The following is a 27,669-nucleotide window of genomic DNA, read 5'->3' on the forward strand; positions in this document are numbered from 1 at the left end:
CAAAGAACTACATTAGCTATTAGACCTAGGGCCAGGAACAGGAGGAATCTTAGAAACTAAACGAGTCTACATCACCACCAAGGAACCCAACCGTGTCGAGGCTCTCCCAGCCCCATCCGTTCAAATCGTGAAACATAAAGTCGTCAACTCCTCCAGACGGGGTGGTGTTGAACTGGCCGATCATAACCTCCATGTCGTCTCCTTCTCCTCTTCCTTGTTCATACCCACTAATACCATTGTCATCCGCATTCGCATCTTTAGAAACTCGTGAACCCTCCTCAGGCATTGTCGGCGGCGGATGGATCAAGTCGTTTATACCACCGCTACGCACAGCTTGATGATGATCACGACCCCCCGAGCCCGGTACGTGCTGCTGCTCCGGCCCCTCTGTGCCATCACCGACAACAGTGCTTCTTGTTGTTGTGTCCACTGCTAGTTGTTGGTGGACATGACCATTCGCCGTCGTCGTCACACCACCCTTTTTACTCGCGACGGTCGTCGTCGCATCCTTCACAGCTCGATCCCTCAACCGGATCAACAATTCATGGTGCCGTCTGGACTGACTACCTTCGGGGGCCAGCTTGGCCAAAAAGTCCTGACAGCGTCTCGCCTTTTCGAGGTACACGTCGACACGGTCAAAGGCTTGCTCCAGGTACCGCGACCGACTCCTCTGGATCAAGAAGACGTACAAGGTGGAGATGGCCACGAGCGCCACGTAAGGCTGGAACCAAAACCCCTGGTATATGGTGCCCTTTTTGTTCAGCTCGTCTATCGTGTTGAGGATCGTCCACACCGAGGCGATGCATTCTTCGATCGGCTTCAGCGCGCCATGATGTCCGTGGCCCTCGGTGGTCGGCCCTCCCCGGCGTTGCCCCCGACCGAGACGGGTAAAGTCCGCCAGGAGACAACGCCGGGTGACCAGGATGCGAAGGTGAGCATAAGCCATTTTGAGCGTGGTGTTTTGCCTCTCAAACGTCCTCTGTCCCGTCAGAGTCTTGTCGCGAGGCTTCAGGAATTCGGGCAACGAGTCCCGCCACGCGTCGAGGGCATCGAGCATCTGATACGTGCGCACAAGAACCTCATCTTCCGTCAATGGTTGAAGCGGATACAGGAGTTGGTTGTTTCGTCCCATCAACCTAGACAAATCAGCGTGCGCAATGAAGGCCTCCAGGTTACCGTGCAATGGAAGATCGTCGGGCGATTCTGAAGGCACCAAGTCGTTGTCGTCGATATTGCGAGGATACTCTTGGTCGATGTCTCCGTCATGGAGAATCCTCGGCTGGCCCAGCATGGCACTCAGATAGCCATCAAGGACGTATGCGCACCAGAACGTACGCTTCCGAGACTCCAATGTCACCAGGTCGAGTTTGTTGGGCGAGAGAGGTTTCCGCTGGAGTCCGATCGAGGTTAGGATCGTGCAGACGAAACTGAAAGAGAAGCGACATTCATTGATCCGAAAGGTGCTCATGAGATATAGACACATCGCCAAGCGTGCTTGTACGCTGACAAGAGTGGCTGGGCCAGGCTCTTGGTTGAGCAGGGATCTTGCCTTGTCAAAGTCTGCACCGGAGAAGTGGTCAATAAAGAGAATGCATTCATGACTGGGGGACAAAACATACATGCTCTGCTTCGGTTGAGCCCTTCGTCCCCTCCATTCTGGTATCTGTCGCCCGCAGTGGTATAAACAAGTGACTGGGAGCAGACTATCAGTGCACAGGCTGTCTCGGCCTTGGACAATTGAGCCCCGTCGCGAAGTTGAGAGATCCATCTTTCCGTCGTTGGTCGATGGAGGAACCGGTATGTGGGCATGGCAAACTGGAAATATCGTTCGACGAGAGTGATGGCTTCCTCTCGCGTGGGTAAGGGTTGGTTTCTGTTGATGGGTGGTTGGGGGATGTCGCCATGACATGTCAACGGTGCTGTCGGTAAGGATACCTCTTCCTCGACCGTACCAGATCGATTCCAGATGTGGTAGAGGAACGAAACACCCGCAGAGGGGCCGATGTGCTGACCCTGGGCGAACGTCTGGGGAGGATCCAAAGATACCGAGGGTGGAGGTACATTCAACGCATCGTATCTTCCAGCACGGACTACTCCTCCTGCATGACCGGGTGTTCTGGTCGAAGAATGGCTTACGACTGCTGTGGGAGACTGAGGCTGAGAATTCCTCCTTCGTGGGGTCACTGGACCCGATCTTGCGAGTTCATCGTTGTACTCGCATCGAACCCCTTCATTGTGGCAGTAGTCGCAAGGCTGAGTCCCCGTACAGCGGACCTTGCGCCTTATGTCTCAATAGGTTAGCAGCGCCCTTTTCTCCCTCAATGCGATAAACAACAATTTGTACAGGCACTGAATGCAATAAATAGGTAAAATGGGACTCACCTTCTGCAAAAGGCACAAGCTCGTGCGGTGCGAGGATGTTTGAGCTTTCGCTTCTTTGGCGGACTGCTCGGTAGTTGATCGTTGTCAAGATGGATCATTGAGCATGCCTTGACAAGGGCGTACAGTGGCCGACAACACTTGACTCGATGAGGTTCCGTAGGGAATTGAGGTCAACGGAGACGGAACATAAAGCACCCAGAACCATCCAGAGGGCTCGAGTGGCGGCTCACGGAGACTTCCGTCGGGATGGGATTCTGGAGGCCGACTAGAGAGATACCTAGGTAAATAGTCACACTCAGTCAAGCGCCGTGCCAACATCTGTTCTCCTCCCTGCCAGAGATCTAGCACAATTTTGCACTGTAGAATTGATCATGAAGTCAAAGACGTCTATGGACTTGAAATACCACCACTACGAGCACTTGCTCGAGACAAGGCTGGATGAAGTTGGAACGCGGACCGAGGATTCTCGTCTAACCTTCCCCATGATCTTTTTCTTTCTCCAAAAATTATCAAGACAGTCCGGACAAAGAATATGCGTCACGGAGTACGGGGATATGACAACGATGAATTGACTCTTTCCCAACCAGGGACCAACAGACATTCGCAACAAGTCTATTGACAAGAACACAATGCCAATCCCAGCATGTCCGTGACCAAACCTCCCTCTAAACCCTCCGATACCGACATATCTACCAACGAGGCCCTTCTGCACCACGCCGAGGCCTCTCGCCTGGCAAAGTCATGGCTCTCCGGTGTATTCGGTGACGAGTCCTCCCCCGCCTCAATCGAGGACGAGCAAGACGACTTTGACAAGAATGTGGCCAAAAAGCCGTTTCTCTACTCGGACACGTATGGCCTCCATTCTACTCGTCCCGGTTTCTTGTTTACTGACAAAACCCCCCGGCCAGTGGTGGAATAGGATACACCGAACCCACAGACGCCGCCTCCTCAGCAGCATCTCGAGCCTCGGATCCAGCAACGGCATTCCTCCGAAAACAAATGCTCGGTCGCGGAGCCAACCAGCACACTTTTACAAGGGGGCTGCCTCCTCCTCGATCAGGACACCCGCTTCGGAGGCGTCGACACGACGACGAAGAAGACGAGGAAGAAGGTAGATCTAGATTGGGAAAGAGCAAAGCCTTGAAACACAAGCTCTCAAATGCCAAGGTTTCGTCGTCGGCAGAGAACATGAATGGCGCAGATGAGATCGTGCCTCCACCAGGACCACCGCAAGCGAGCAGCGACCACCCGGCGGCCTCACACGGTCACCAGCCCAAGACGGCGGCGCAGGAAACGAGAGGCAAAAAGAAGCGCGGGTCCAGCTATCTAGACGAGATATTGGCCTCTCGTGCGTCCAAGAAGAAAAAGAAGAAATCTGGGAAAGGTGACGATGGATGAATGGGTGAACGAAACGACATCTACAATACACTACTACCCCGAGGCAAGAAGAAGAATCAACCACCCTTGCTATTTTCATCGCCTATACAAGAACTCGTACACAGAAGTGGTTCGTTGAAGCGCAGACGCACGCACGTACCGCATCTGAGGACCAACACTATCAAAGGTGACAGTATCCTCGTCACCCTACTTGCCACAACTTGTCGACAACCATTTTTTGGAGGCGGATTTCAGGGTCTCCAAGATATATATACTTGGGCCTCTCTCCGTCTCTTCTCAGTCTCTTACGAAGAACCATACAGTCGGCTGGGGGCGCGTCCCGTTCCGCGTTGCGAATGCCTCGTCCGTAAGAAAAATGTTTCACGCTGCCACGTAACGTAGCGCTTATCCCGGGCAACACCGACATGGGCCACATCAAAGTCTACCGAGACGGATCTTCCTCTGCTGGACTTTCTTCTGTCCACATGGGTCCGGATACAGATCGAGTGTTCGGCGCCCGTCTTGAGACCTCGAGATCTCGGACCCAACATCAACCAGGCTCAGCACATCATCGACGATACGTACTCAACATCAAAGCTTGACCCCGACATCATATCGAGTCTGATGTCACCAAACCCACAGCTGACTGCCGTTACCATCAGACATATTCAGTGTAGATAAAGTTTCATCACCTACAGAAGAAACAAAAGACCATGACAAAGTGAGAAGATGATTTAGGGAAAAGTGAAAAGAATCTTCCTTGCATACGCCGTTCTCATCCTCGTCCTCATCCTCATTAAACTTTAGTAAAGTAAGGCAGAAGAGATGTACAACTACCTTCCTCACCACGTGGACCTCCTAGCTAGCTAGAATATATCATAAACATGGCCCTGTAGAGCCCAGTCTTTTTTGTCTGTACATTGACTCGACGAATCTGGTGACTTCTTCCGTCCAGGGAAGATGCGACTTTCATGGCTGTAACAATTCGCCTTTTGTAGGCAGTTCTCGGTTTGTTGATCCGTAAAAGAATGGCGGGTTGTTTCCTTTCTGAGAAATAACCGTACAAACGCTGGAAACAAAAAGTAAGATGAGGAACGTGGACAGGGAAAAACAACTCCGCCAATGCAAATGTCTGGGACCATTAGGCTGGCTTTTTTGATAACGCGCAAAAGTCAAACCAAAAAAAACAATGTACCTCCCTCTCAGATATATATACACACTCGGGCTCGAGCTCGCGCCCGCCCTGCCATACGTCGTTTCACAAGCATGCCGGCGAGGAATATCGCCGGGTCCCAAAATCCAGTCCAAATATCCACATCATATTCATACCAATCGTTTCCTCTTCCGGTCATCGTTGCCTTCATCCTCGTTCTCTTGTTCCGCCGTCTCGGCAGGGTTGAGCAGTGAATGGAGAGTCGCCATACTGCCTCGACGGGTCGCAGGAGCAGAATGCAGCTCAAAGTTTGGACGCGGAAATTTACCTGAGGCAGGCGTCCACAAGACGTTTTCTACCCCCAAGCCAGCCGGGGGTGCTTCCGACGACGACGACGTTAGCGGCGGAGTGGGTTGATTTGCGGTTGTCGCGTGCCTCTTGGACCCGCTGATCTCGTACCGGGCCAACTGGTCCTGAAGTTGTCGATCTCCTGTCTGTGGACCCTGCTGAGGAGATGATGGCTGCCAATGCACGGACGAATGTCCAGATGCATATGGCGACCCGTTTCCATTGTCAGTAGACGGCGGCCAGCCGTGCTCCCGAATATCAGCTGACGTGTGCCTCCGCGTGAGATTCATAGGTGGGGGTGTGGACACGGAGGCCAAAGGGTGTACGCTGGGAGGCGGCTGTGCGGGCAGTGCAGGTCGACTGAAGCCGGGACTTGGGTGTGGTATGCTCACTGATCCAAATCGCCGGGGTGAAGATGGAAAATGAGGCAGCGGGGGTACCGGAGGTCGCAACCCGACATGCTGTGGTTCAATCTGCATCGATGACCTTCGACTATCAGGATAGTTATACCCTCGAGGAGAGACAGGCGGTTCCAACGCAGCGCCGTTAGGGTAGTGTGATTGCCTGCCAACGTGTAACGAGTCGGGCTGGTTGTCCAAGCCCCTAACGAACTCGAGCTGGCGAGCTATTTCCTTTTGCATGTTGGCAATGTCCGTGTATAATGCGGAATCTGGGGATGGCAAGGTCTGGACAGCGCTGGCCAGGTTTTGAGACAACTGATGCACCCGGACCATTCCTTCTGTCAAGGCCTGGCATCTGTCCTCAGTCCTTTGCAGGCGTGCATGTATGTCCCAATATGTATTTTCAAGCATGGCGAGGCGTTGATCGGTATCTGAGATGATCTCGGCGGGGGTCCCGGGCTGTGATGCACCCGACTTAGCGTTGGAAAAGGAATCTCGATGAATCAAAGTGTGTCTCGAGGCACGTCTCTTTATTTCTCTCAATCCCATTAGGTCACCTTTCTTGAAACTGCCGTTCCCATGCTTAAACTCCCAAAGCGCCGAGTCCGGTGATCCGGTATGAAAGACATCGCTAACTTTGTGGAAGCCATACATATTGAGCTGGCGCACGAAGGAAGAGATGTTTGTGTGCTTGAAATACTGTGCCAATACCTTGGAGAACTCGGTCGAGGGCGACATGACAAAGCTTTCGTTGGTGTTCGACCATGATATCAGATGCTGGATGCTTTTGTCCTCCAACATGCTGTAGAGTTTATGTATAAATGCTGTCTGAACCACCTTGGGGCCCTGTGAAGCTCCGACGGCGCCAGCAGGAGCACTGGATATGCTCAAGCCTACATGTTCTCGGGCGCCGTTGGCGTTGTTACCCTGTTCGACTTCTGGGCTGGTCCCCTGTGCCGGCGGACCCATGTTCGGGGGAGCAGGAGAAGACGCCTGCATCGAATCTTCATGACTCGACTTGGGCGAGGTGTTGTTGTTCTGCGGCAGAATAGCCATGGCTCGTGGTCTCGACAAAGGTTCGAGAGGAGGATCGAAGGGATTTCTCAGGGTCGACTGAAAAAGGGTACTCATGATTATGCGGCGGCTTTAAGAAGTATTCTCGTGAAGCGGGCGCGCGTTCAGCGATGTCCTATTTTCATGTCATGCAAGGCATCAATATTTTGCATCGCCAGTGGAGCGCGCCACACATCTGGGAGACAAGGCGTGACGGACAGGTCGTTTTTTCCCGGTCGAGGCGGTCCTCGAGGTTGGACGTCGGCTCGGAGGCTCAGGCTAGTCGGAACAGGCGTCGCCGGAATATGAGGGCTGCAAGACGAAGAGTTGTCCGGTCAATGATCGGTTCGGAATACCAATGTGTCAAATGTGGATGTAGGGCTTGAGATGAAGGCTCAGGAGGTGTGGAAAGGACTTGAGAAGGGTGGTGCGGGCGCAAGAAGGAGAGGCGGCCTTTGGATTGTTGGGGGGCGAGTTCCAGAAGAGATAAAGGAGCAGGCGCGCGGCGCAGGATCGAGATATAGTAGTGTACGAATACAAGTGGTACTGGTTCTGCGTAATCAGATGCGCAGATACGGAGTGCAGGCGCGTTGTTTTTTTATTCTTCGTTGATGCAACGCGAGTGACCCTCCATGCGTCGGAGCTGCTAGAGCTCACGAGGCGTTTTGTTTTTCGAGGGCCTCGAGGGAGGCTGCAGAGTGTCGAGGGTTCGATCAGAGTTCGAAGGGAATTCGACGACCGAGGGAGGGACAGGATAGAATCAAGTGGACTGTGGCATCGATCGAGGGGGTCAATAAGGTAGCAGACAAAGTGGTTCGTCTGGTCGGAGTCAAACGGAAGAAGCGGATTGGGAGAGGGCAGCAGGGATGGCTGATTGGCAACAAGACGGACGTGCAGCCGATGTGCAAATCCTGTAGCTGCGCAGGGAGTACGAGAGGACGACAGGAGGAGCAGGAGACCCTTACTTGGTACAGTAATAGGTACAGTACTTGGCTGCAGACACGACAGATCGATCGCAGGCTGATGGTGGAGAGGTGGAGATGGCCCTGTCAGTTCGGACCAAGGAAAACAGGAGGATCAGGGATGCTCGAGTGTTACTGTACGGAGTCGAGATAAGGAGGCGAGAAGCGAGGCGCGAACGATGGGGGGTTTTGAGAGGTTAAAGGAGGGTAAAGGAGGGATGGGTTATCACTCTGAGGCTAGAATGGTGAGAAAAGGATATATCGAGTCAAGGGCAAAATCTCGATACAGTTAAAGGGGATGTTTAGCCACGCTGAGGTGCAACGTGGATGAGGGTCTTGTTCGATGGAAGCGAGAAAAGGAATGACATTACTCCGTATACTCGTACAGGGTTGCAATAGGTATCTACCTTACTTTTGCGCGGATACGTACTCGACCAAATACGTGTAGCAATCCATGTTTCCAAGTGCTCTTTAGGTTTGTACTATCCTTACAAGTACCAGAGTGGTTCGAGTCTGGGTCAACAAAAAAACACTTCCGAGGTTCCAACGTTACGACACTAAAAGGACATCCGCATTTTCTCAACAGAAGTCTGGCTAACAATACGGAGATGAGGGACGAGAGGTACAGTAATACTTGTAACAAATAGATAGTGGTGTCCTCGTAGATCCTCCGTATTCTAGTTATTATTATATATCTACCTCTAGTAGACTGTTTGACTCGTGGCAGTCTTGACGAAAGTGGAGTGATGATGATGATGATGGCCCATGACAGGACCCTAATGAGCTACTGTACCTTTACGCCCATTTTAGGCTCATTAGGCCTGTGCTCTCCTCCTTCTGGGCCACTTGAAACCTAGTCAGACTGCCTAAGCGTTCAATTTCTCGGCATGCTCCGGGTTATTACTCGGTCTTTAACATGCCCAAGACCGAACAAGATGGGGTATCTCAGGTAGCCAGGTAGCCAGGTAGCTAGGTCTTCGTACCCAAGGGAGCAAAAGACCAACCCTTTTTGCAATACCACCATCATCACCATCCTTCGTTTTGGTTCGTGATTGAAAACATAACGGTTCTCGTATCAGGTCGAGACCTTGGATCTTTCATCCAACCATTGTCTTGCATTTTCACCTAGCCCTCGCATACATGTCCCCAGACAATGCTGTACCATGATCTGCTTACCGAACCAAATAATTGATCGCTGTCTCCTCCATCATTGACCCTCCCTGCCAGACCCATGGACATGGCTGACCCGGGGTTTTGGCGTGACTTGACGGCTGGCCCACACGCCGGTCACAATGACACTCTTGACAGCGGACTCTTGTACCTATTCAAGGTTGCCTACCGCCTTCATATCGGTCTTTGCCAGTGATGTGCGACATTGCTGCTCCAGCATGCTTGTCAACCTCGGATTTACCGTGAACGATCAGCAAGAGCTGGAGAGGCCGGCATCATACTTCACGGACCTCGTCATCAGATAACAAAGCAGCATTAAGATTGACGAGGAGTGGCGACCTGCATTGTGTGTCTGGCCACGTTCAAAATCAGACCCCTGTTGCTCAAACTTGTACCACACTGATAGACGACCTTCTCGCCAAATGCAGGTCAATGGCTGATCTCCTCCTGAACCTCGACACCCGTCCGCCAGGCATCCCCGGCGCCGTCTGTTTATATCTGGGATTCAGGAAATTTGAATCTTCCAATACGGGATTGACGTTGCCCGACCGTCCAATACTCGTAGAATGTCATGTCCGTCTATGTACTGGTGACCGAAAACGGCGTCCGAGCATGCCAGCCGCCAGGTGGATAACTTGCCTTGCTACCTCAATGGGATAGGGGTAGTCATCAAGAAGGAGAATTTTCAGTGTGCTTCTTGTCCCAAAACAAGAATGATTGAACTCTCTCACATTGGCTCAGGATCTTCACCACCAGAATATGAATTGTCGATAATTGACCAAGAACATTAACTACTACTGTACCTCTGTTTGACCGCCTTCCCAGCCAGTCTGGAACTTGCGTCCACCCAAGAGGCCAAATTTCTGAAAAAAAGAACCAAAAAAAGGAAGAACAAAAAGTTTATTGGAGCCTCGAAGCCCGGACCGAGCTTCTCCTATACTCATCCCGACTATGATCACTGTTATCCCCTATTACCGTGGTCAAGAGTACCCAGTGATCATGGAAACCTGCTGACTCCCAGTTTAATCCACTAAGCTGGTTTCCAAGGATAAGCCCACCTCCAAACCACTTTACACAAAGTCGCAGTTCGACGTGGTGAGTCTTAGTGGCCATCAAGGCATTCTTTGTTGACAGAAATTTGACGACTTAACAATATATATGGTATATCTCTAGTGATCACTGGTGAGTGGGGTCTGGCAAATATATTCACTGAGTCGATTCTAACGAAGGCAGGTGGCAGTCTTTCGGAGCTTCACTGTTCTATGGCTAAGAGCCTCTCGACAGAGACCTAGAACAAGCAAGAATATCAGCTGATGCGCGAGGTGAAAACTACCACATCAGCCCAAGTGCCCCATGGGCAGATTCTCGTCACTGAGGCTGTTTCAACTATAGTTTTCGTTTCCAAAACTCTGCGAACGAAGAATCGATCATGTCCTGTCTACACCGCGATGTCAGACAAACTACTCTGAACATAACTATGACCTGGTTACTAGAGACAGGTTAGTTATATAGCCTCTGTCTAGTCACATTCGCAATTCTCATTCACACGTGGCCAATTGCACTCGACGTGGTAGTCGCCAGAAGCAACGAACAGGTTGATGCTCTACTACTGTTTCAATGGTCTTGTGTAGGTCCTTGATCTCGGTTGTAGTTAAAGCGAAAAAAGGCAAGAACAGCCGATGATGACTAAGCCATCTACCCGTGTAAAACTGCCCTCCACCTGTGGATAATTTTCCGCATCTAAACATTTTTTGTTCGCCCAACATATCAGTCTTCATGATACATTTAAACCCTTGAGCATGCCCTGATACACTACTCTTCGAACATCTTGTCAAAATCCGAACTTTAAACCCACAATGTCCAAATTCGCCATGGCCCGCCACCACAACCCTTTGGAAGATGATATTACCGCTGCGGGCGGCCGTCTACGGACTAAGTCTGTCACCGGGAAGAGAAAGTCGAGGACCGATGAGAATAGTCAAGGAGATGGGTATATTGATGCTCAATCTTCGAGAAAGATTTTGGCTATTGCACAAGACCTGGCGGACGAAGAAGCTCGAGATCGCAGCGCCGCAGGAGTGAAGGCCACATCACCATCGAACGCCGCCTTTGCCTTTGACTCGCGATTCACCGCCGATGACGATGAAGATCGAGGTGTAGAGGCACAATATGACGACGACAACGACTGGATGCCGGAGGAAGAAGAAATCGTGGTTGAAGAAGATATGGACCCGGAAGACATGGCTGTCTACAAGAAATTTCTCCAGAGTGGTGAAGAGCTGGCAGATTTTGCACCCTCCATAGCGAAGCTAACCACAGGGGATCGACAGTCGAAAGATGCGTCCGAGAGAGAAGATGAACCAGAAGGCCCGCCCACGAATCTCACAGAACTCATCCTGCAGCGAATCGCTGAAAAAGAGGCGCTGGAAGCAGCACGGGGGGCTGGCTCTCAACGACAGACATTTATGGGATCAGGGCCACCTGACGAAGCCGTAGAAATCCCCATGAGAGTGGCTGAGACGTTCACAAAAGTCGGTCAACTACTCTCTCGCTATAAATCCGGGCCTCTACCCAAGCCTTTCAAAGTGCTGCCTACCCTGCCCCAGTGGCCTGACCTACTATCGATAACCCGACCCGAAAATTGGAGTCCACATGCCGTCTACAGAGCCACCAAGATCTTTATCTCTGCCCCTGCTGCTACCGGGCAATACTTCTGTGAGACCATCCTGCTTGACCGTGTTCGCGAAGATATTCAAGAGAACAAGAAACTCAACGTGCACCTGTACAACGCTCTCAAAGCCGCCTTTTATCGACCCTCGGCCTTTTTCAAGGGCTTCCTCTTCAATCTTGTGCAATCATCCTGCACTCTCAGGGAGGCTCAGATCATCTCATCGGTGCTGGCCAAGATCAAGATCCCCGTCTTGCACTCTGCCGCCGCTCTACTGCGTCTATGCGAGATCTCAGCCGAGCAAACGTCAGACGTCAACAGCGAAGCTGCCGGGGCCGCCAACATCTTTATTCGAGTTTTACTAGCGAAGAAATACGCTCTGCCTTACAAAGTTGTCGATGCGCTGGTATTCCACTTCCTTCGGTTCAGAGCGTCCAAGGAGGATTCAGCCGATGCGGGATTGGCAAGTAAAGAGGCGAAGCTACCTGTTCTGTGGCACCAGAGCCTGCTCATTTTCGCTCAAACTTACAGGCATGAGATCACCGAAGATCAGCGTGAAGCATTGCTGGACCTTTTGCTTGTTCGTGGCCATAAAGATATCGGTCCAGAAGTGAGACGTGAGCTCCTTGCAGGCCGAAATCGAGCTGCAGAAGGCCAGGACGGTACAGCCATGGCTGTTGACCAGGAATTCCGAGATGATGGTGACGATACCATGGACATTGCTTGAATCTGCCGGACTTCGGCGTTAGATATTGACGAATGATACGATTTGATGTGGTCAGATTCATAGATATTTGTTTTGCCATGTAGCTACATGTTCTAATTGTTGACTATGGCTTTTGGATGGGTCCATCGTTCGTAGGAATCGCAGCATCCTATTTTAACGATGTGCAACGATCTGCGCGTCTACCGTTTGGGGGCCAAAATTATGCCGGCGACTTTGATGGATTTCAAGCCAAAAAGTCCAAGTCAGAGTCCAAGTCAGAGTCCAAGTCAGAGTCCAAGTCAGAGTTTAAGTCATCACAACTCCATCGCACCAAACTCTAGCGAAATCGTGTGGTAGACTGATAAAATTCCAACGGCCGTCGTCTGATATCGGCAGTATATCGCCACCGAGTGAAGAAAATGCCCGCTTGAAAATGTTCATCTGGTCGTTATGAGGAGGACTGTGTACGAGGTACACGCGCATGGATCTTCAGTTGAGACCGTTCTACTTCCTCCATCATCATGAGTACATCTGGACACTTTCAACACTCTCGACTCTCACTCTCAGGGAAGTTTATGCGCCTCTTGCAAATCCAAGGCTCGACCACAGCATCTATTTCCAGTAACACGAGTAGCAGTGTTAGTAGCAAAAGGGAAGCCCCTATCTCGCTCCGCATCACACAGTATGCTCTACACCGCCGGCCGCCGTACGTCGCAATAAGCTACACTTGGGGGAATGCAGTGCGCACGCACGAGATCCGCGTCAACGGCCGACCGTTCTTGGTGAGAGCCAACCTGTACAATCTCCTCTGGCACCTGAGACAACGTGGCGAAAGTCGCTTCCTCTGGATCGACGCCCTGTGCATCGACCAAGCCAATCTCGAGGAGAGAAATTTCCATGTCCAATTGATGGGAAGCATCTACGATAGCGCCGACAGAACCATAGTATGGCTGGGTCTACCAAGCGAGGACAGACGACAAGCCAGGGCGCTTGAATTCGTGGCAGAACTGGCATCCGCAATGTCCCCGACCTCGACCTCTCATCCCGGCGGCAACAAGATCGAGCGAAGATCACATGCGGCCAACCAGGACAATTGGGAACGATTGTACATCACTGGTAGAGGCAGCGGGAATGCCGCCTCCGCCAATGTGAACACGAGCGCGACAAGTACAATTGCCAAACTCGAAGGGCGATGGCGTAACCTTCTCGACCTGTGCCGCGGTGTCTACTGGACACGCACATGGATCATTCAAGAATTCCTCCGGTCGCCATCTCTAGAAGTACTCGTCGGCACAGCAAGCCTGGACTGGAAACTATTCGAGGTGGTCGTGGGTACACTCAAATCCACGTCCCTACTGTGGTCCCCTACGGCCACCACCACCACCATCATCACAACACTGGTTGACCAATTCATGCACACCCTCCCCGTGCGCCTCACCCTCCGTCGAACACACCATTCCCATTCTACACTCTCCGACCTCGTGGCCGAGTTCTACGATTCCAGATGCGCCGAACGCCGCGACAAAATCTACGGCATCCTCGGCATCGCAGACGACTGTGACGACACTCGAGGCCCGCAGCCGGACTACTCCAAACACATCGTCGAAGTATACTTTGAAGTCTACAGATATCTCTGTGCGTGTCTCGAAGCGACAACTTCTCCTTCTGCCTACCAGAAGGTGTTGTTTGCACAGACCATATCTCTCACGATTCGAGCTCTGAACATAACGCAGGCCGACGTAGAAAGTTATCTCTCTGCCACCTCTTTGACCTCGACCTCAACTGCGAACGATGATGATGATGGCAAAGCCACCGCCAACACGACGCTTGAAAGTCTCGTCTTCAACTTGAGACCAGACTACGTCAACACCATCGACGAAGTCCTCCCCGGATGGACTAGTATTCGTGATCTACGGCAACGCCTCGATCAAGTTCCCTGGGAGAAATACGTAGGTCACGAAGTCGTGAGAAGAAAGACGTCACGACATCCATCTACTTCAAATACCTCGACATCAACCTCGACACCGTTACTTACGCCTACATCTACGCCGACACAGACAACCCAGCCGTCGAGCAATGCTGGTAGCACTACAAGCAACACCACCACCCCCCCTTCCTCGGCAAAAGGAACAGAATACGTTAGGGCCCCTTTACCTCCCGACCTCCTCACGACCATCATCGCGGCCGCCTCAACAACACACAACGTCGCCCTGGCCAATCTCTACAACTACGAAACTTGTCGAACGAGACAAACGCAACCGACAATGAAACCGACATGTCGAATCCCACACGAAACAATCTTGAGTCACGAACAAGATAAACGACTCGCCGACAACACCAAGTTGGCCAAACCGAGCGTCATCATCGAATCGAACCCGAACCCGGGGTCCGCCGCCGCCGGTGGCAACATATCTGACCCCTTCCTCCGCTTGGGGTTCGCGTGCACCAACGTCAAGAGGGGCGACCTGATATGTCAGTTTCGCGGCGTCGACGTTGCCGTCGTCGCCAGACGTGTCTCGACCGGAGGCGGGTTGAGTCTCGTCGGTCTGGCTCGCATGGTCGGTCATTCTGCCCTCAGAGAGCGTGGTGTACACGCCGGATGTGAGACCACTGCCCAGCAAGCCTCGCAATCGCAATCGCAACAGCAATCACGATCAGCAAAAGGTAAAGACAACGACAACGACAAAAACAAAGACAAGTCGTGGTGGTGGTCTGGTATTGTCCTCCCTCCGGGTGTCGACGAGAAGAACGTTCATACAAACACAAACACGCATAATCGTACGCATGATCATCATGATTATATCATCGAGACGGATCCGCTTAGTCTTTGGGAACTATTTAGACCGAGATACGAATAGATTTCTTTTTTTCTTCTTTATTTCAAGAAACGCAACACTCGAAATCAATGCAGGAATGAACAAGTTCATCTTTCATTTTTTTTGGATATTCATGACTCTCATCAAAAAATGTGATCTGACGATAGACAGAATGCATCTAGGTTACCTGTGGACCGGGTCGAAGAGATCTATATGTTAGAGTAGGTATTCAGGTATAGAACCCATGCCAATGACTCTCTCTCTCTCGCTCTGATTTATTGTACAGTGTTGGCTCGACTTGTTTACATGTGCTTGCCATAGCGGACCCTCACCACACCCTTGTGGAAATTCGTCAACTCGTCATTCGCCATCTTGAGGACGTTAAAGTCGTCTCCGTATTGGCCAATCAGTTGCATGCCGACGGCGACTTCTGGACGCCACGGGTAATCCGGGTGACGTGGGCCTGGAACCGAGATCGCCGGCAGACCGGCCAAGCTCGCAGGGACCGTAAAGACGTCGTTGATATAAGACTCGAGGGGTGTGGCATTTCTGACATATTTGAGTCGCGGCGGTGGAGTTGGGGCCGTGGGCACGACGATAAAGTCGACGCCTTGCTTGTTGACTTTCGTGTTGTCCCTCAGCGGGTTCGGCATCCTGAAGACGGAGTCGAAATCCTGTTGCACCATCCTCCGGATCTTCTGTGCCTGGATGAAATAATTGTCCATGGCGCCAGCACTTAGACTAAAAGTCCCCAACAGGATTCGTCTCTGAACTTCGGGCCCAAAGTTTTGACCTCGGAATCGTGAATAGAGGGTAGTACCATTTGCGGCGTCGTCATCTACATGGTCGTGCCGGCTGTTGCCGTACCGGACACCGTCGTACTTGGCGAGGTTGGAGGACGCCTCGGCCGGGGCGAGGATGTAGTACGAGGACAATGCGTGCTTGGTAGACGGAAGAGATATGGGGACGATCTCACAGCCCGCCTTCTCCAAGTGACTCAGGGTGGCCATCCAGGACCAGCGAACAAGGGGATGCATTTCCTGAATGTTGTATTCAAGAGGTACGCCAATGCGCTTTGGCACTCCTTTGCTGGTCGGAAGAGGATGCCTTCTCGGATGGTAACGTCCTGGAGTCTCCGTTGGAGCAGCCGGACCAAATCTCGGTCCGTTCAATATGACCGGGAGAATCTTATTGCCTTGCAACGCAGCGTCGCGAGCATAGGTTGCGTAATGCACTCGTGAGCGAGATGAGGAAGACAGACACGTCGGGTCATTGTCGTCCGGTTTCTTCAAAATGTCTTGTCACAAAAATCAATAAGCACAGAACTCCCAACCACTCGGGGAAACAAATCGTACCGTATGTCAGCCAAACATCCTGCACAGACTTTGCGACCAAGCCGACAGTGTCCAAAGAGTTTGCGTATGGAACAACGCCTTTGCGTGATATCATCCCATACGAAGGTTTGAAGCCTACCAAGCTCATGTACGCGGCTGGTAGTCGTATTGAACCCCCCGTATCAGTGCCGATCCCGACATTGGCCAGGTTCGCAGCCACAGCGAGAGCACTTCCGCCAGAGCTTCCTCCGACGGACAGCGCGGTTCCGCCCTGAGGTCCATCAACAGTTCCGTTGTGTACCTCGCCGTATGCAGAATTGATTGAATGTGATCCCATGCCGAATTCATCCATGTTTGTTTTTGCAAGCATTATCTGTCCACCCCTTCGAAGAAGATCTGCAACCGTCGAGGTCTGCGGGGGCAGGAAGCCCTTGAGGGTGTTCGAAGCACATGTCGTCGGCAATTCAGGTGTCACGATGTTGTCTTTGATCACTACCGTGTAGCCATGGTTTGCTGATTTGATTCCATCTGCGGAAAAACGTGTTAGCCATCATCGGCGTCCAATGCAATTTCGTATGATTCTCACAGTAATTCTTGAAATCCTTTGTAAGCGTGTGTGCTCCATGTGCCTTAGCCGTGTCAAGTAGAAGAGATTCGGGGTCTCGCAACACCTGGCTCAATGAAATAAACGGGTTTCCATAGTCTCGAGGGTTCAGAGACTGGCCCAGGACACTGTACACATTACGCAGGAGTTGAATATCCTGGTGGTGACGATAGCCCCGACCAATGCGATGCGGCATTCAGTCTCTGGACAAAGTGACAGTCCTGCATGTGGTGGTCGGAGTGATGAGATCGAACAATCTACTCGGAAATAAAACATTCAGACGGTGCGGGAAAAGAATGTTCCGAATTTGACGTCTCGAAACGTGCCATACCAGATGATACATTTCGTCTGACAGAGTAAAAGAGACAGAATTCAACCATGTTGATGGTAATCTCGTCGTCAGACAGTCCCACTAACCTCGTCCGATAGATACCGCGGCACGATGCTCGTAGATTTATGCTCGATACTCTCTACAAGCACATTCTTATATTGCTTCCGGGCAGTCGAATCCGGCGACAATGATGTAGTATTTAGAAAACATGACCTCGATCCCGGATATCGTCAAAGGTACACGCATAAAAGCCTGCACGGAGTGCCGGCAGCAGAAGGTATGGAGATACATTAGTTTCTAGAGTGGGCAACGATTGTTCTGACAGATGTGGTAGCTGAGATGCGATGCTTCTAACGACTATTCACAACCATGCTCCCGATGCAGGAAGTTTGGTTTAGAATGTGTTGTTTCGAGGAACTTTCGAAGAGTTAAGCGTCGAACGTAAGTGGGTAATTGGCACATTGGTTGAATATTGACTTATGTCCCTAGCAAATCCGAATTGCAAGCGGAACTCGATCAGCTGAAGCGACGTGTTGCCGTAGACTCAGTGAGACCACCTCCGGCACATTCAGTCCAAGGCTCGGAGGTGGATCTGGCACAGACCTCAGGCGTGGTTCCAGAGACGATGACCTCCTCTCAGGGCCTTGCAAATGGGGAGAGCACGAGGCTTCAAAGAAGGACCTTTTCCCCGACAGTCACAGAGCATGCAGAAATGCCTCCGCCGACGCCGGATCAAGCAACATCGTCGACCCTGTCACAAAGTATACAAGGGATGTCTGTTGATGCTCACGATATTGACGAATGTTTCACGTTGTAAGTTCTTTGAAACATGTCGACTTTGTCCCTCTACTGACACGTTCAGATTCTTTGACAAGAATTTACCCTATGTCCCTATATTCGATACAAAAGTCAATCCTGATGATTGCTATAGAGCTTCGCCGTTCCTCTTCTGGGCAATCGTCACCACCGGTGCCAGGAAATCCGAAAACCCTACCTTAATACTGACGTTAGCTCCCAAAGTTATGGACCTCGCCAAGCTGGCAATATTTGCTTCTGAGAGGTATCTACCCACGATCCAGGCCTTAATTCTCATGTGTACCTGGCCGATACCGATCGACACCTTGCAAAAGGACAAGGTACCTATGCTAGCTGGGGCAATGCTCCAAATCGCCACCAACATGGGCTTGCATGTTTATGGCACTGCTCAAGACTTTACACGTGTTGCCTCTCGCCACGATAGGCGACAGAGGGATTTTCGAACGAGACTGTGGGCTCTTTGTCTGATAACATGTCAGAGGTGAGAAAGCATACATCCAACAATGCTGCACGGTGCTGAACCAATTGCAAAGGGTCAATAACCTTCGTGGCCTTCCGCCCCTCCTGATCTCCGATACTTATAGTTACGAAGGCTATAGGGAAAGTCCTTTCATCGACATTTCTGCAACTATCCAATTCCAACGGAAGCTCAATCGGATACAGACCGAAGCCACCCTCCTCATTGAGTAGGAGGCATTGTCCAAGAGCCCAGAAATCCGAAATGTCAGTCTTGGTCGTGCGGTTGATCAAGGTTTGACACGCCTCGCCTCTCTAAGCGACGAATGTACATCTCACAGTGGTGAGTATTTTTCTCTTCTCGTTTCTAGCTCAAGGAAGCTAATTGTCAAAGACCGTATCTGGCTACTCAGTGCGCAGCTACAGCTACAAGCATGTCTTCTCCTTGCCCACTCGTCGGCGATTCAGGATATGGAACTCAGCGACTTGTACGGCAACGCATGCACAATGATTGAATTTGTAGAAGAGCTTGACAAGCAAGAACAGTTCGCTTCATTTGGGCCGACCCTGTTGCTCCCAGCTCTTCACCTCGCAGCGCTACTTATCCTTCGCATCGGGAAGTCTCATGTCTCTCATATGTTAGAGTTGCAACGAGGACGCAGGTGCTTCTTCGTCGTGATCGACCTCAACAAAAAGATGAGTGTAAGGGCTGATGACCTAGCGGCTCGAGGCACCATAATTTTGGCCCAGTTATGGACCAGCAAGGTACCGTTTAAACTGCCTGACGGTACAGTAGACCCCCTCTGGCTTCGGTGTAGAAGCAGATTAGGCATGAGCATATGCTTTGATTGTTACTGGTTATGGCGGCAAGAGTTTGGGGGCCTACCAAATCCTTACGACGGCGTTGAAGGTAGGTAGTTGGATCCCTCCTCGGCAGGCATTGCGCTAATCAACGTACAGACGTTTTGAGAAATGCCTCGGGCAAGCTTACCTCACTCTCAGTTCTCGACCCAGGCATGAATATGGGCATTGGCTGGTCCCCTGAAACACCATTCACAGACTGTTGGTGGCCACAGTTTGACGAGCTTGTCTATGACAATACTTGGCAGCAAAACGGAGAGGGCATGCAAGATGACATGCCCCGGTGAGCAGAGTCCGGACTTATCAATGCAATCCTAAAGCTCGAATATCCGCACTTGGCTTCTTGCCCTGCAGCATTTCGCTCACAACCAGGCCCGATCCAAGGCTCAAACTGATACCCCAAGGCCCATGACCGCTCGCGATCCAAACACCACCGTCGCCCATGCAGACTCCGCCCAGGTCCTTCTCCGGTACCTGCCCTATAATGGGGGTTCCACTGGTGCTGACCGGCCTGAAACACAAGCCATCTCTGACGGTCTCGAGATCATCTTGATTCAAGTCATCACCTTCTCTTGCCAAGCCTGTAAGCTGCACCGTGGTCGCTCGAAGACTTTCGAAGCTCTTTGGATTCATCGATTTCTTCACATCGGTTGCCAACTCTGGTAATGAAAGAGAGCTGTCATTCACACCGCCAACCCAGACCTCTGTTTGACCACCACGCGCCAGCCGAGCATACGCCTCTGGAGAATACGACCAGTGTCGACCTGGTGCGCAATATATCGCGTAGCAAAGCCAATTGTCTTCACCTCCACCAATATTTCGTTTCTCGACATCAAGAAAGGGATGAGTGTAGCGAGGAGACTTTACCGTCAAACTGTACCCGGCCAACGGGCTGATGGGTATGCGGGTGTGGCTCTGCGGGAACAGCGTTTTGAAGACCCTTGGTGTCCAGGCCCCAGCTGTGAACACAATTTTGTCGCATTCAATCTCTCTCTTTTCATTCCCTCCGTCGCCGCCCGATGACTCCAATCTCAGGCGGGTCAGAACCCCATCGCTGTTGGTCAGAACCGAGGTGGCTGTCGTGGAAAGATGGATATGAACCCCACGGCTCTTGCTCTCTTCGCAGAGGAATTCGCACAGTTCTTTAGGTTCGATCTGTGCACATTCCTCCGGGTCTGCAATTGTGTTCAGAGTTCCTCCGACTTGGGGGGTAAACACGGCCGGAGAACCATCTTGGTTGACCATGCTATTCTTATGATCTGACCTTCCTTCGACCAGGCCGGCACGACTGGTTCCGTCTAACAGCCAGTCCCCTCGTCGGCCGGATTTTGCTTTTTCGCTGACGCCATATTCGTCGACGCTCAGACTATAGATGTGGCTCCCTGCGTAACCCCATTTTCGCGAACCGTTGTGCTTCTCCGCCAATTCGCGATGCAGTCTGAAGGAGAGAGCTCCCAGACTCGAAACAGCTGGACTGAACCAATCCGATGCTAGGAAACCTCCGGCGTAGCCGCTGGCAGAGGCGAGCAACATCGGCGAAGAGTCGATGATATGGATAGGCGCGTCGTCTGTCGCTGGCCTCGATAATGAAAGATAGTATGCGGTGGACAGGCCAATGATGCCTCCGCCGATGATTACCGTGCCCATGGTTTGCTCAGGATTGACTTGTCCGGTATCCACCTAAAACCACTGGAAAATACTCAAATATGGCTGTTCTTCAAGGGTCACGAAGTATTCCGCACATTTCTTACAACCTTGATTGATCTCTATGTCGACATTGTGTTTGGTGTCATTGTTGTAAGTGTGGGTGGCGACCATTCTGATTCTTCCCAGGCGCATTTCTCCGCGACGACGTCAAAGATCCACGAATTCCGGCCATCGTGAGTTCTATCGCGAGATCTTTGTGTTCTTCATCCCACACAAACACACATTACGAACTGGAATCTACAGTTGTCCTTGGAAAACGAGGTCTCCTGTGGAATCGAGAACACATCGCTATTGAACAGGCTCATGCTCCTATTTCGTTTCTTTATGCTGTACCGGAGTTCTCAAACAAGGGTCCATCTCAATGAAATGCCCCCTCCTTCGGTGCGGCCAGCCAAAGACATGTCTTTTCCATCTTTTCCGTCAAGGACTCAAGGCAGATGGGTATGAGTAGGAGCAACAGATATCCCGTAACCATGGACCGCTGGTATCCTAAGTCGTTTGTACAAAGACAAACCTACCTACGAAGTAAAAGCATACAGAGTCAAGTCGCCACGTATAATAGATACTTCCGGCCCCCAAATTCCCGCATTCCGCAATAATTCCGGCCTGAAATGGAAAAACTCCCCAACTCCGACCTCACCGAACAGTATGCAGCACCCCCCCGGACACGTGGAAAACAACCCTGGGAGGAAGAAGTCGATCATGATTTCTTACAGTAGCACCGTAAAGTCCGGAGTCTCCAGGTTTTGGCTCACCAGGGTATAAACGGAAGCATGTTTTTCGTTGATGATTGATTGATATATTATTCTATCGGACTATATCACCAGTCGGACGGTTTTCTCATACCAATCCTTGATTTTTCGTTGGAACTTCCTCCACCTCCTCCTCCTCAGTAAAACACAAACATGCCAGGACAGTTCGATACCACGATATGGCCACCGACGCCGATCCCAGCGTCGACCAAGAAATTGATCGCTCGACTCTTTGACCTTTGCGACACCAACGACTCTACCAACGGCGTCAATCTGGCCGAAGAAGTTTTTACCGCCGACGGACAATTTCTCACGGCCAATGGTGGTTTTGAGGGCAAGGATGGTAAGTCTGTCTGTCTTGTCTGGCACTGGTTTTGCCCTGCTCGGAGCCAACGAGTGTTCCGCGGACCGTTAAAAAGGTTACCCCCTTTTTCTGAGATTGTTTCAAGCTGATCTGACATGCATTGGAACTGCTTTTTTTTTCGTAAAGAAATCTCCAAAAGTCGATCTGCTGCTTGGGATGTCGTCACTTACCGTCGTCACATCGTCGACAGGGTTTACCCAGGCGACAAAGAAGGAAACGACTTGATCCTGACGGGTAAATTGGAGACTCGGACAAAGGACTCCGGTCAAGGAACGACCGTCGTCGAGTTCGCCGCCAGAGGAATCGTCCGAGGACAAAAGTTGAAGTTGTGGCATGCGTACGTAGGAAATAGTACCAAGGCTTGATCGAGCTCAACGCACGGCTTGGAGAACAACAACAATACCATGCAGCTTGTAAAGGCTAGAGAAATTCAAAGAGTAGCACTCCCCGAAACATGAATATTACTATGATATTGTATTTTTCAAATCCTGAAGGGGTCTGGAAAGGTCTTGCAAAAAGACATATTCATATACCTAGGTAAACAATCTCTATCTACCTAGCATCAGGAAGCCATTCCGTCTCTAGTATTCGGTCGTTGGCATGTTTTCCATGATCAAAAATGTTACCTAAATCCTCTTCATTTCTTTCTCACTCAAACACCATCTTATTCGCAATCTTTCCAATCTTTTCAATCTCAATCTCGACCAAATCTCCATCCTTGAGAAACTGAGGTGGTTTCATGAAAGCAGCAACTCCGCTGTACGAGAGTTTACCGGGTTAGCTACATCACCTTTGAGAAAGAACAAAAACGAGACGTACCTAGGTGTCCCTGTCATAATCACCGTCCCCGTTCTCAGAGTCTTGCCGTGACTCAAGAACCTCACAATCTCCTTGACTCCAAAGATCAAGTCGTCGGTGGCCCCGTCCTGTCTGATCTCGCCGTTGACCCAGGTCTTGAGGTGGAGTCTCTCCGCGTCGCCCACGGCCTTGCCGGAAGCCACCACCGGACCTATGGGTCCGAACTTGTCAAAGGACTTTGCCGGGCCGTGTTGTGAGCCCGACCTCGCCGCGTTCTGCCAGTACCGACTCGACACGTCGTTGCCGACGGTGAAGCCGAGGATGTAGTCCAAAGGGTCGTCGGATTCCTTGAGGTTCTTGGCGTCCTTGCCGATGACGATGGACAATTCACCTTCGTAATCCAGTTCGTGGGCCTCGGGGTTGATGGGGATGGATTCGTATGGTCCGGCGAGTACATCTTTTGAGACACAAGTCGTCGAGAGTTAGCATTGATCTGATTACATGGAAGAGGGAAAACAAAGGCGAACCCCCCCCCGGAAAAAAACCGAAAGGAGGAAATGTTGATGGAAAAAAGAGGGGTCAAGGGGGAAAAAGGAAGAGACGGTAAAGGTCAACGTACCTGGGTACTTTGTGAATACGACTGGGAAAGTCGGTATCTTAAACTACAATACCCAGAAAATGAAACTTGATTAGCTTTTTCAAAGGGGTTCTTTGGTGTTTCCGATATTGACGAAACAAGAATGGGATGGTAGGTGAAAAGGCGGAAAGAAAAAGACAGCAAACAAAAACATCCATACCCCTGCTTCCTCTGCGTGTTTTCTATAATTCAATCCGATACCGAGCATGAGTGGTACACTCTCAAATGGGCACAAGACCTACAGTATGTCGTAGGGTACGGTCAGTATTCCGTGTCAATACTGTCGTAATGACTTCCAAGGTTGCAAGTATGGCTTGGGTATTTGGGTCGTCAAAACTCACCTCGGAAACGACAGCCTTGTCACTAGACGATCGAAGAGTAAACGGATCGTTTCCCGAAAAGGTACTCAAAGTCTTCCCGACGAGATCACCTTTCCACTCATCCCCCGCTTCACCATAGACGACATCGCCACCGGGGGTCTTGAATCGAACCAGACGAGTGAATGGGACTTCCATCTTGTGCTGAGTACGGAGTACTGAGTGGTGATGTCAAGTTGAAGAACGGAAATGACTTTTGCGTGAGTGACGATGAAAAGATATAAACCGAAAAACTAAACAGATGTTTCTTTTTGATTCGAAACTCCGAGCACTGTTTATTTACCTACCTAGTACTTACTGGAAAGTAAAAGTGATGGAGGACAATACCTAACCTGGGTCGACCTGCCACCCGCCGATGATGATCCGTACCCGTAAGGCTTCGAACCACCCCCGCAGGGGGAAAATCGATGGGTGCCAAAAAAAAACATGTCCGGGGTTCAGCGTCTTCACCGAGAACACCGTGCCTCCGAAGAATCATGGCACTACTCCGTGACCGCCATTGCGCTATACCCATTGTCACAATCCCGAATCAGACAAATCTTTACCTATTTGTCAGTTACTGTCCACTACTCCGGCACGGGGATGAAATCTCCCCTCCATCATCAACATACCAAATGGGGACAGGTCAATCATAAATCCTAAGTCCGACTCGTGAGATCTCCCATCTTTCGATCAATGCTGAAATTAGGTCTACCATTCTCGACTTTTGACCTCTTTGGCCCTCACCTTCTTGGAAAGAACAAACAAGACCGTCCATACTTCGTGTTCCGTAGTCCTGACTATGACTTCAGCCTTGTAGACCTCGGCAGTTGTCGTTTTCTTGGCGCTGACATAAGCCATCTCAGATCGCGAGCTATCGATTGGCTACGTGGAAAAACGAACAAGGCTGTCATGACGTCGAGATGTCTCAATAAAGTCCACGATTCCAGGTTTTGGCAATTGTCAAAAGTAGAAAAAGTTGCGCACGTCGCATCGTCACGAATTGTTAAAAACTGATGACCCTTTGATGGGCTTCTTGCGTCGGCCGAGACTTTTTTCTAGAAGACAATAATCCCAGCACCCGAGTAACAGTCTCGTAGAAATCATGGATAGAATCACTACTTGCCGGAGCTGATATTTCGTCTACTTTCAATTTTCCTTCCCTGACGTTGTGTGTCGAGAACAATACCGATGAGTTCCCCCATGGATACGGGGGTCGTAAAACCCGGCAGAACACCTACACGTCAGACGAAGCCGTCGACCCTCTCTGGCCGTGCACGACCTGTCAAGCACATCGAGACTTTGCAGCCTGTGTCGACCGTCGATAGCAACAATCCTTCAGCCAGCTCAAGTGACTCGACCGTGGCTCGCCCGAAGGACCTCAAGTCCGAAAAGTTCACCCACTTGGCACACGGGGACAGAAGACGACGTCTAGACACTCCTCCGCCTCTACCATTCGACCTTCGTGACCACAAACTATCCATAGGCATTTTCACCTTACTGGCATTGGCGGAGTGCTGTTTTCTCCCGATCGGCCTGTACTATGGCTTGATCTATGGGTCAGATTTGCGAATAGGTAAGTTTGTCAGCGTAACTGGCACAGAAACCAAATTTTGACGCGCGACAATAGGTCTCATTTTTGCGATCATCACCAGCCTTTTCGGATTTGTGAGTGGTTATGAATTTGCCCTGCGATCCTGGCGCATCATGCGGTACGGCGACGATTTCCGACCATTGTATGGCAGCCAATATTTCCGAGGATTCGACGCCACTCAATATGTGCTGTTGACACCTTTCACGGTCATGACCATCATCTTGATCATCTTCAGTATTCCCCATAATCCATCGGTCAAGCCATTGGCACTGCCGATGCCTGTTGGTATGATCAACCTGGGCTTGATGTTTCTGATTAATGGAATAGCAGCCCAGCGGCGGTGGAGATTGATGCATTTCAGGCTCAGCTCCCACGTCAGAAACACCGTGTGTCCACCACTGACCTTCGTTTTCATGGAGGATATTTGTGCTGTGGATGGTAAGGGTGGCAAAAAATACAGGAAAGCAGCTCTAGCAAGGTACAACGCTTCTCCGCGGTTCAGAACCTTGCTCATGCAAGTGCTTTGGTTTTGGTCAATTTCCGCAGTGGTGATTGGAGGAGCTTTGGCGACCGTGATATGGTTCGTTAGCGATCATGTCGCTTGGAGCCTCGGATGGGGTGTGCCTACTGTGTGGGCTTTGCTAGGGACCTGGTTGACAATTCTTTGGGTCCAAAGAGGACTTCGTATTGAGAAAGTGACCTGGATACCAGCCCAGGGAAACCGAGTATAAGATCCAGACTTTTGTAAAGCTTCGATAGTGTTCAAGTATTGTGATTGATTGAATTTGATGTTTCACTCTTGGTAAATTGCCCAGCATCAACCTGTTGAATCCACTCCAACGCTCTTTGGACATACCTGTCCTCTTTAGACTCTTTTGAAGTGGCATTTTCATGTTGAGACGTTGGTTTCAATACTGACTCGACGACTTCTATCGTCACAGCACGAGCCTCCCCGGCCTTTTTGAGGCAGATTTCAGGGTCCCCAAGATACATACCCTCTGCCGACTCGTCGATGAGTTCAGATACCTGACGATTCCGCTTGAGTATCGTGTCCAGCTGCTTTACCTGAGAATTCGATACTTCATTCGACAGCTCCATCTTTTCGAGTCTTTGTTTGATGACAACGTGAATGCTTTGAGGAATTCGGTTGAGAACCTTGAGGGCTTGCTCTTTGAGTCCGGCCGAGATAGCAATTCTGTCACGTTCATTATCCTCCTCCAAGTCTTCGGGTTCCTCGTCATCGCTCAGTCGCTCTCCAAATGGGTCGTCATCATCAATATTCTCTGCCGGGTCCCACTCTTCAAATTCCCTGACGGCGTCCTTCATCAGATCAAGCCATTCCTTGGACTTTCTAATCACGTAACCAGGCAATCCTCCCTTTGCCAAGCGAACTAATTTGTCACAATCATCCCAGACACGACCGGTGGCTTCCGTGAAAGCCTTCTTTTGCGCTTCGGACAGTTCAGCCTTTGGGTTCCCATCTTGACTTCGTGTTTCAATTAATTGTAACAGTGCCTGCGTATCGCGGAGAGCGGTAGCGGTAAGGGAACGGCACTCTGCAGAGAACGAAGCGGTAAATGACTCGGGGGTGGTCAGAAGTGCCGCTGTTACTAGGGATGTCAAGATCGACTCGTTCAGTGGTTTGAGGCAGGTTGCGACTGCAGACGGTGTGAAGGGAGTGGTGATGGCCAGCAAGGATAGCTTGGTCACTTGTGATTTTAACGACGCAGCAGCTGCATCGGCTAGAATGAGCGGAGATGGTGAGTCCGGGTTCGTGGGAGGCAAGTCGATCTGAGCCCCCGGCGTAAGAGAGGATGCGAATCGTTCACAAAGTGCGATGGAAGTTTTCAAAATGGCAGAGTGGCTGCCAATGTTTGGCGTGCTCATGTCTGGCTGGCTCGTCCTCTTACGGTCAAGTTAACGAGGGACCAGCCTTTGGACATATAAGATCTGGGTTGTTGGCGAAAACCGCACACTCTTACAGCAGTCAGGGCCCTCATGAATTTCTGCGGATACGGATAAA

At 50.9% G+C, this 27,669-nt stretch overlaps 11 protein-coding genes across 12 annotated transcripts; 6 read left to right on the plus strand and 5 right to left on the minus strand.

Moving 5' to 3' along the window:
* Positions 1–14: 14 nt before the first annotated feature.
* On the minus strand, positions 15–2,709 carry PV06_00855. Of its 2 annotated transcripts, XM_016401411.1 has the most exons (3): positions 2,383–2,709; positions 1,620–2,281; positions 15–1,560 (listed from the first exon to the last, which is right to left on the minus strand). In XM_016401411.1, the coding sequence occupies exons 1-3, from the start codon at positions 2,478–2,480 to the stop codon at positions 50–52; spliced, it is 2,271 nt and encodes a 756-aa protein (XP_016268464.1). In that variant the 5' UTR covers positions 2,481–2,709; the 3' UTR covers positions 15–49. The 2 variants fall into 2 exon arrangements, with proteins under 2 accessions (XP_016268464.1, XP_016268465.1); XM_016401412.1 differs by having other exon boundaries at positions 15–2,281.
* On the plus strand, positions 2,688–4,652 carry PV06_00856 (uncharacterized protein). Its single transcript, XM_016401413.1, has 2 exons — positions 2,688–3,231; positions 3,291–4,652. Exons 1-2 carry the CDS (start codon positions 3,026–3,028, stop codon positions 3,778–3,780), a joined length of 696 nt encoding a protein of 231 aa, XP_016268466.1. The 5' UTR covers positions 2,688–3,025; the 3' UTR covers positions 3,781–4,652.
* PV06_00857 (uncharacterized protein) lies at positions 4,418–7,947 on the minus strand. The gene is made up of 2 exons (XM_016401414.1): positions 7,680–7,947; positions 4,418–7,483 (listed from the first exon to the last, which is right to left on the minus strand). The coding sequence occupies exon 2, from the start codon at positions 6,790–6,792 to the stop codon at positions 5,083–5,085; it is 1,710 nt and encodes a 569-aa protein (XP_016268467.1). The 5' UTR covers positions 6,793–7,483; positions 7,680–7,947; the 3' UTR covers positions 4,418–5,082.
* A 2,667-nt stretch (positions 7,948–10,614) lies between these two features.
* On the plus strand, positions 10,615–12,356 carry PV06_00858 (uncharacterized protein). The gene has a single exon (XM_016401415.1). The coding sequence runs from the start codon at positions 10,703–10,705 to the stop codon at positions 12,239–12,241; it is 1,539 nt and encodes a 512-aa protein (XP_016268468.1). The 5' UTR covers positions 10,615–10,702; the 3' UTR covers positions 12,242–12,356.
* A 385-nt stretch (positions 12,357–12,741) lies between these two features.
* Positions 12,742–15,078, plus strand: PV06_00859 (uncharacterized protein; the record flags this gene model as incomplete). Its single annotated transcript, XM_016401416.1, has 1 exon — positions 12,742–15,078. The coding sequence occupies one exon, from the start codon at positions 12,742–12,744 to the stop codon at positions 15,076–15,078; it is 2,337 nt and encodes a 778-aa protein (XP_016268469.1).
* Positions 15,079–15,127: 49 nt separating this feature from the next.
* Positions 15,128–17,221, minus strand: PV06_00860 (uncharacterized protein). The gene is made up of 3 exons (XM_016401417.1): positions 16,957–17,221; positions 16,392–16,898; positions 15,128–16,333 (listed from the first exon to the last, which is right to left on the minus strand). The coding sequence occupies exons 1-3, from the start codon at positions 17,168–17,170 to the stop codon at positions 15,339–15,341; spliced, it is 1,716 nt and encodes a 571-aa protein (XP_016268470.1). The 5' UTR covers positions 17,171–17,221; the 3' UTR covers positions 15,128–15,338.
* A 236-nt stretch (positions 17,222–17,457) lies between these two features.
* On the plus strand, positions 17,458–19,899 carry PV06_00861 (uncharacterized protein). Its single transcript, XM_016401418.1, has 8 exons — positions 17,458–17,582; positions 17,640–17,746; positions 17,795–18,118; positions 18,168–18,602; positions 18,655–18,807; positions 18,850–18,920; positions 18,972–19,487; positions 19,538–19,899. Exons 1-8 carry the CDS (start codon positions 17,514–17,516, stop codon positions 19,723–19,725), a joined length of 1,863 nt encoding a protein of 620 aa, XP_016268471.1. The 5' UTR covers positions 17,458–17,513; the 3' UTR covers positions 19,726–19,899.
* Positions 19,900–21,854: 1,955 nt separating this feature from the next.
* Positions 21,855–22,626, plus strand: PV06_00862 (uncharacterized protein; the record flags this gene model as incomplete). Its single annotated transcript, XM_016401419.1, has 2 exons — positions 21,855–22,240; positions 22,388–22,626. Exons 1-2 carry the CDS (start codon positions 22,051–22,053, stop codon positions 22,624–22,626), a joined length of 429 nt encoding a protein of 142 aa, XP_016268472.1. The 5' UTR covers positions 21,855–22,050.
* A 283-nt stretch (positions 22,627–22,909) lies between these two features.
* Positions 22,910–24,211, minus strand: PV06_00863 (uncharacterized protein; the record flags this gene model as incomplete). The annotated part of the gene is made up of 4 exons (XM_016401420.1): positions 22,910–23,018; positions 23,081–23,516; positions 23,679–23,721; positions 24,038–24,211. 4 exons carry the CDS (start codon positions 24,209–24,211, stop codon positions 22,910–22,912), a joined length of 762 nt encoding a protein of 253 aa, XP_016268473.1.
* Positions 24,212–25,074: 863 nt separating this feature from the next.
* Positions 25,075–26,413, plus strand: PV06_00864 (uncharacterized protein). The gene is made up of 2 exons (XM_016401421.1): positions 25,075–25,628; positions 25,683–26,413. The coding sequence occupies exons 1-2, from the start codon at positions 25,244–25,246 to the stop codon at positions 26,375–26,377; spliced, it is 1,080 nt and encodes a 359-aa protein (XP_016268474.1). The 5' UTR covers positions 25,075–25,243; the 3' UTR covers positions 26,378–26,413.
* On the minus strand, positions 25,920–27,533 carry PV06_00865 (uncharacterized protein; the record flags this gene model as incomplete). The annotated part of the gene is made up of 1 exon (XM_016401422.1): positions 25,920–27,533. The coding sequence occupies one exon, from the start codon at positions 27,531–27,533 to the stop codon at positions 26,409–26,411; it is 1,125 nt and encodes a 374-aa protein (XP_016268475.1). The 3' UTR covers positions 25,920–26,408.
* Positions 27,534–27,669: the final 136 nt, after the last annotated feature.

This window comes from Exophiala oligosperma (assembly GCF_000835515.1).
Source record: "Exophiala oligosperma strain CBS 72588 unplaced genomic scaffold supercont1.1, whole genome shotgun sequence".
NCBI classification, from domain to species: domain Eukaryota; kingdom Fungi; phylum Ascomycota; class Eurotiomycetes; order Chaetothyriales; family Herpotrichiellaceae; genus Exophiala; species Exophiala oligosperma.